Here is a 7,389-nt window from a genome sequence, read left to right as displayed (position 1 = left end):
GCAGAGCTTGTCTCTCGGCCCCCCAGGGATGGGGGGACACAGATTGAGGAGGGTGCCTAGGTCGAGCTAGGGCTTAGTGCCGAGCCCAGCCCCATAGTTTTATCGCGACAGCAGCGATATGTTGAGGTAAATCCGGGCAGCTGCTGGCAGGGACCCCTTCCACTGGAGCAGCTTGCTCCAAGCCCCTGTGTCCAACCTGGCCTTGAACACTGCCAGGGATGGGGCAGCCACAGCTTCTCTGGGCACCCTGGGCCAGCGCCTCAGCACCCTCACAGGGAAGAGCTTCTGCCTAAGAGCTCATCTCAGTCTCCCCTCTGGCAGGTTAAAGCCATTCCCCTTGGCCTGTCCCTACAGGCCCTTGTCCCAAGCCCCTCTCCAGGTTTCTTGTATCCCCTTTAAGCACTGGAGCTGCTCTAAGGTCTGCCCTGAGAACCACTCTAACTATGAAACACTGGGATTCAAATTTCATTCAAAATGAAGAATTTCCACTTCTTTCAAAGAACTCAAAGGTATCCCCAAAGATGCAAATTTCAGCCCTAGGTAGAAAAAAACCTGGTTTCGAAACGTTTGCCTTCAACAGTTAGCATTTGCCAAATGCTCCCTTTCAGTTCAAACCCCCCTCAGCAGCAACGCAGACTGCATTAATCCTCCCAGGGAGACGTCTGGGGGAGCCGGGATTAGCAGCCTGTTGTTATACCTGAAATGATCTATTCTAATTAGTCTTTACGGGCAGTATCCCTTTCACAGGCGTGTTGTGAGCTCCCCATGTTCAACCCGGTTGAAATGCCCCGGGTTGCTCGGGGGGAGGCAGCGTGTTCTAAGTAATAGTGGCTGTGAAAGCCCTCCCTGGGCGAGCGGCAGGACGGTGCTCAGAGCCCGCTGGTGGAAAACGATGCGGAGAAATAAGCTTCAGAATAAACTTGGGGAACTGCAAACAGGGAATTCACATGGGGTTACCCTTAGGGTGGAATTACCGCTGTGATTATAGCACTGCTATGGGGCAGCGCGATGAGGCTGTGCTGGTAGAGCTTCATACAGAACATGTTCAAATCCAGATGCTTCCTGTGGGATAACGACAGGTCTGCAGATGCAGTTGTGGTATTTGGATTGGGTTAGATTGAGATGAGCTCTTAGGCAGAAGCTCTTCCCTGTGAGGGTGCTGAGGCGCTGGCCCAGGGTGCCCAGAGAAGCTGTGGCTGCCCCATCCCTGGCAGTGTTCAAGGCCAGGTTGGACACAGGGGCTTGGAGCAAGCTGCTCCAGTGGAAGGTGTCCCTGCCTGTGGCAGGGGTTGGAGCTGGAAGAGCTTTAAGGTCCCTTCCAACCCAAACCAGGCTGGGATTCTCTGGTTCTACTTCAAATTCCCATCCTACTTCACAGTCTGAACTTCAAACCAGAGATGTCTCTGTGAAGTGCATCATCTTGGTGTGACTTTTGCCTGAGGGTTTTTACCAGGGTAGAAATACAAACCCATTTTAACCATTAGTCACTGCAGCAAATGTATTTATGAAACCTTTACCTCTCATCCTGCAAAAAGAACTCAAGCATTTTGGCTAACAAGGGGACGGGTCTGTCCCTTTACAGAGAGGATATACAGACAGGAGGTGTTTCAGAGCATGGACAGTGTGAATCACCACCTTAAATTCTCCCTTATCGCCCCTGTGTTCCCAAATTGAATCCCTTAAATAGGTGCCTGACATTAGTGGGATTAATTTGGGCATAAAGCTATTAGGGGATGACGACATTAACCTTGAGGAGCTGTGGGATTGAGAGGGTGAGATATGTCCCACTGACTGGATGACAATGGGGTGTCTCAGGGTAGATGGATGCAGTGGCCTCTCATGGACAGTTCTGCTCCCTGTGAAACAGATCCCAACTTTTCAATTCCTCCTGTGGTTGAAAGAGGCCGAGAATGTTAATGAGTTACTTAAGAGCTGCTTTAGTAGGTCAGTGCCATCACGTTGCAAGGGAATTCTGCCTGTGCTTTTGCAGGAAGGAAGGGAAAACAAGACGTGTGGGTTCGCTTGTAGGAAATACAGGTAGGATTCTGCAGGTGATCCGAATAGATTACGGTTTTACATAGAATCACTTTGCTTTTGAAGAGAACCAGTTTGAAAGGCTGTTATTTAGAGGAACTGGGAGCCTGATGTGCTACACAAACACTTTCTCACCATTGAAAACCAAATGGTACCTTCTGGTTCCCTTCCGTGTCTCCCTCCTTCCTGCATGGTTAGAGGGGATGAATGTCATCTGCTGCGCAAGGACAGGATAAACGAGTTCTGAGTAACATCTGGGTTCTTCTTCATGTTGGGAAAGAGATGGGTTCCTCTCAAAGTCACTTTCACAGCAGGGATTTCCCCCAAATTAGTTTAGAATGAAGGGATTTGAAAAGGTTCTTTTTGGACTCTGTGATCTGAGAAAATGAGGAATCATCAGTGACCTGACAGAGTGCTTCTACAATCCTGTCTGACCTCTCGAAACAGTTGTTTGAGTGTTTCTGCAGCACTTTGGTTGCATCATTGGACTGATTTTCTTCTCTTTTCTTTTTCCCTTCTCCACGTAAAGGAAGAGCTGAATCAATTGTATCCTTTTGGTACCTGTCACCCCTCACATGTGGGAACCTTCAGGAAGCCAGGCTGAAATGTGCTCCCATCTTCCCACCCAATAAACCTGCTGGATTCATGTTACTCCTTGGGTTTTCCATCCACATGAAGCAAAACTGGTAAAACATTTCCCCTAAGACTGTTTTCTGCAGCATTAGCTGAGGTTGAGTTGAGACCCTGCCCCTTTATCCCAACTCAGTCTTGACAGAGGGTTGACAGCCCTGTTTTATGATCCCATAACTCTCATTTCCCTAGGAAGCAAGGCTGAAAATGGGATTTGTGGACTGCTGGACACAAACCCCATGCAGCAAACCCCACAGGCAGCTGGCACAGACAACAGGAGGTAGGAAAAGCAGCTTTCAGGAGCACTTCCTCTTCTCTCATGTTAATTCTCCCTTTACTCCTGCCAAGATCTAAGTATCTCCTGAGAGGAGACACCCTCAGCTCCAGAGATTTCCCTGCTTAGAACCCATCTAGTAATTTTTCTGCTCCACCTTCCTTCAACTGGAAAAACACAAAAACCTGGTTCTGGTTTAATGACATGAGCTGCTCTGGGAACTGGGATACAGCCACTGCAGGTGGGTGGCTGCTCCATGCAGGAACAGGCTGGGCAGAGCCTCTAAAAGGTGCCTGGGATGAAGTCCCTGCTTGGAGATACTCCAAGGATTTGAGAAGGGTGGGGGGGAGAGGAGAGGATATTTTGAGTATAGAAAGACGTGGACATACTGAAATCTGAATAGATAACTTTCTATATAACTTAAGTTGCATTATTTACGGCTAAGGAAGGCATTTGTGATCAAAAATACATATAAGTGGATTCTTGGAGCCACATTCCAACTTCTCCATGTGGAGATGAGCTCCAGGATGTCCTACACTGTCTCCTATATGGCATTAGGAACATGCCGCTGTGCCTTAAGACCAAAAGACTCCTTCAGTACATACGGACCTGCCATACAGGGGCTGTGTCTGTCAGTGGGCTCCTGAAGACATCCAAGATTGTGGTGTCTCCAGTAAACCAGGGTTAACGCTGGACATGGCTCATTCCAGCCTGTGCAGGAGCTTGTGGCTAGGAAAGGGCTCATCTCTGCTGGATCCAGAGGGATCTCAGGCAGCTAAATTAGGCAGGATGGGTACCTTTAGGTGGCTGTCACCTTGGGATAGGAGAATCAATCCTGAGCCTGATACTAATGTCTCCCTGTCTGGAAGACAGCCCCTGTCCTTCAGGGACATTTTGGGAATGTGTTAAGGCTTGCGGAGCTCTCAAATGCTTTGGCAGTGGATCCATACAGACAAATAACTAAAGCTAAATATGCTCTTACACTATCCAACAGATAGCTTTGTCAGCAGTGAATTAAGGAAGTCTGTTCCTGATGGATTTGCATCTCAAAGTTGAGCTCGTGGCCTTTCTCAGAGGTGTAACAAAGAGCACAGCTTTCAGACTTCCCATCCTGTGGGCATGGGGTGGGAAGTGATGGGGCCTGGCTGCTTCACAGAGCCACCTATTTGCAAAAACCCTGGAATTTGGTGTGTTGGGAGCCTGCCCAACTGCTTCGAGCTGACTGAGGGGGAGAGGAGTTGTTGTGGAAACGCACACATGCACCTCCCTTATTCCCTGAGGCTAAGAACCACCCCACCACATACCAAATCACATTCTTGAACAGGAACTGGAGCCAAACCTGAAACAGCAAGTTCCTATCCTAACTCCTGGTGTTTGCAACCTCAGGTACTCTGAATCCTACCCAGTAAACCCTTTGCAGCTGATCCATTGAGTTTAAAAAACCACAGTATTTTGTAGTTACTGGGAAATGGTGATTTTATGAACCAGATCCCACCTCATCCCTATGAGAAATCCTTAACAGCAGCTCGCAGATGTCAGCTGTTCCTCTACAGCTTCTGTTTTATGTAAATGGCATTTATTTCATCTTTTACTTCCTGGCAACTCTCGCAATGTTGCTTTATAAAAGTAAGTTGCTGCTGTTGTAACACAGGAGGAGGCTGGGTGCCTGCGGCAGAGCTGGGTTCTCTCAGTGTCCCCGCTGGGTTTTCCTGCCTCATTTATGCTGCTTGCTTCTCCAGGTCAAGCTTTCAGCTATCCAGAAGATTTTCTGTCTGTTGATCTTACCCTGCTTGTCATTATGGCCATTGCTGAAGTGCTCCGGTTGTACCTGGGTAGGTCACGTTATCACTGTGCCTTCTCATGCAATATAAGCTCTAAGCGCTGATCATTCTGGAATCCAATGTGTGTCAAAACATGCCAATTTAGCAGCATAACAGATATTTGGAGGCTGTTGTTAACCGATGTCATTAGGCTTTGTCTGACTGACCGATAGATTTCACCTCTCTTATGAAGACAGGCTGAGAGAGCTGGGCTTGTTCAACCTGAAGAAGAAAAGGCTCTGGGGAGACCTAAGGGCAGCTTCATGTACACCAGTACTCAAGGCTTCAAAGGGCTTCCTGACCCCTTCCCAGATCTTGCTGAAACTTCATAAAGTCCTTTTTTAATAAGGAAACAAGTTAGTATTCAAATCTGTGCTTGATATTGCTGAGACCAGGTGGGTCTGTGCTGGCTTCAGCTGACTTGCCATGGGGTGATCTCAGCCTGCTGCCTTCAAGCTTTGCACATATTTGCTTGGAGCATTTGGGGCATGAATAAAGAAGTGAATTTCAAGCCTAATGTACATAAACAGCAAAATCTACTGAGACTGCTTCGAAATAAGATGCAAGGAAGAGAGAAGAGCAGCTTCTCCACAATGGTAGTAATTTGAAATAAGAGTAGCAGGGAATAGAGGAGACTTTGCATAAGATCTTAGTATCAGGATTGGATGCTCTCAGGTGTGCGCTGCAGTCACACTAAGTGCAGGCTGTGGGGTCTGGGGGCAAGTTTGATGATTGACCAAGAAGTTGAGTGATCAAAATGGGTTGCAGCTTCAGAACTGATTATCTGTGGTAGGAAAAGGTGGGAGCCAGGACTTGAGTATCCACGGACTGCTCTTTGTTCAGATTAACCTGGGTCAGCAAGAAGTGGATTGTCCATTGGTGCTTGGGCTTGTTCTGATGGACACTGACAGAGCCTGGTCAGGCCAGTATTTCAGTGTGTGCTGAGCTGTAAGAACCAGAGCTGGTTTTGAACAGGAACATTCTAGACTTAGAGCTGTGATACTGTCAGAAGTTATCAAAGACTCACATCAGCTTTTCCTTTCCTTCAAGGTGTAAGGGGGAACCTGACAGAAGAAGAGAGTTTGTTGAGGCTCAGTCTCGTGATGACAGTGGGCAGTGTGTTTCTGACTGTGTATTTCCTAGTGTGGCAAACCTATGTGCTGAAAACAGATGTCATCCTGAACAGTGTTCTGCTCGTATTCTATGGGATGGAGTCAGTCCTCAAGGTCTCGGCCATCGTTGCTTTTATCAGATAAACCTACAGGTCTTCAATGTGTTATCAACATATTTCTAATATAAAAGGTTGGGGTTATAGTTCATATATTTAATACTTTTATATATAAAAATCCTGTAAATTTCTCTGTTTAAAGTACATGTTTTTGAGGGGCAGACCTGAGTGACAGGTAAAACATCCTGTCCAGCAGCTGTGTTACGCTCTCTGAACTGTCAGCTTATGGGCAAAGGCAAGAGGTGATTCAGGAAGATCTCTTAATGCTCTGGTATTCCTCAGGGATCCACACTCACTATTCATTGCCAACACACAACAGCAGCCAGGGCATCATCTGAGCACTGCTGAGATGCTCAGATCACAGCACCTGCACCCAGAGTGACACAGAAATAAATCAGGGCGACACAGTGCGGGCTCATTTCTGCCGTACCACCATGTTCGTGTTTGAGGGCACAGTTTCTCTGCTGCTCTCATTTGAGTTTTCAGACCCCAGTGGTAATTACCCTGACTTTACTAGGGCAGAATCTGATTTGTCCCTGTGGCAATGAGCTGAATTGAGTTTTGTGTACAGCCAGAGAGCTGAGCTGCAGGGTTTGGGCAGCTGGAGACACCAAAGGCCTCTGTAGCATGAGGGTATGTTAGTTTAACTAGGATGGCTTTAAGGTGAGCCTAAACATTCACTTGCTCTTCTGTCCTACTTCAAAGTTCCAACAGGAGTATTTCTATTTGATGTTACAGGTGTTTATACTGCAAAAATGACTACATTTAAGTCTTGTGTTTTAAGTTATGAGCTGTGTTGAAGCTCAGAGTTTTACTGTATCAAACCCATGTGTTAATGGGAAGTTTGGGGGCTTTGGGGGGTTTTTGTACAAGCAGGTTTTATACTTGGAAGTTCTTATAGTTGTATTTACTTGTTCAAATAAACAAAGGTTTGGATCTAAGAAGTGTTTGAAGTGCAGAGCATCTTGGTGACATCCTAGGCTACAACTAAACCACACCAAGGAGGCTCAGGTGAGCCCAGGGTGTTTACAAGACCCCTCTGATCCTGCCACAGCTCCATGTAGGCCATTCTCCTGCTCTGGGAAGCATGCCTGAGGTCTGCCCTTGTTTGCAGTACCCAGGGGCTGAAAAGCCAGCAGTGCAGGCCCTGTACAGCCCCAGCCACGCTGCTGGCTTCTGGTGGTGGTAGAAGGGAGTAAAAGATGTAAGAAGCTACTGTGCAGGGGCCCAGTCTCATCATTTATACCCAGGGGAGCCACTTCAAAGGCCAGGAAACCCCAGCTCCATCCACATTACACTATCTCTGTCCACATCGTAGAATCCCAGACTGGTTTGTGTGGGAGGGACACAGAGCTCATCCCAATCTCCCCTCTGGCAGGTTAAAGCCATTCCCCTTGGCCTGT

General features: G+C 47.5%; 1 protein-coding gene across 1 annotated transcript; it reads left to right on the top strand.

Moving 5' to 3' along the window:
• Nucleotides 1-118: 118 nt before the first annotated feature.
• On the top strand, nucleotides 119-6,060 carry TMEM80 (transmembrane protein 80; the record flags this gene model as incomplete). Its single annotated transcript, XM_080618388.1, has 4 exons — nucleotides 119-126; nucleotides 4,461-4,564; nucleotides 4,678-4,770; nucleotides 5,809-6,060. 4 exons carry the CDS (start codon nucleotides 119-121, stop codon nucleotides 6,012-6,014), a joined length of 411 nt encoding a protein of 136 aa, XP_080474514.1. The 3' UTR covers nucleotides 6,015-6,060.
• Nucleotides 6,061-7,389: the final 1,329 nt, after the last annotated feature.

Source organism: Psittacula echo (assembly GCF_963264785.1).
Source record: "Psittacula echo genome assembly, chromosome: 5".
NCBI lineage: Eukaryota > Metazoa > Chordata > Aves > Psittaciformes > Psittacidae > Psittacula > Psittacula echo.
Note: the sequence above shows the minus strand (reverse complement) of the source record. Positions and strands in the feature narration are given on the sequence as shown.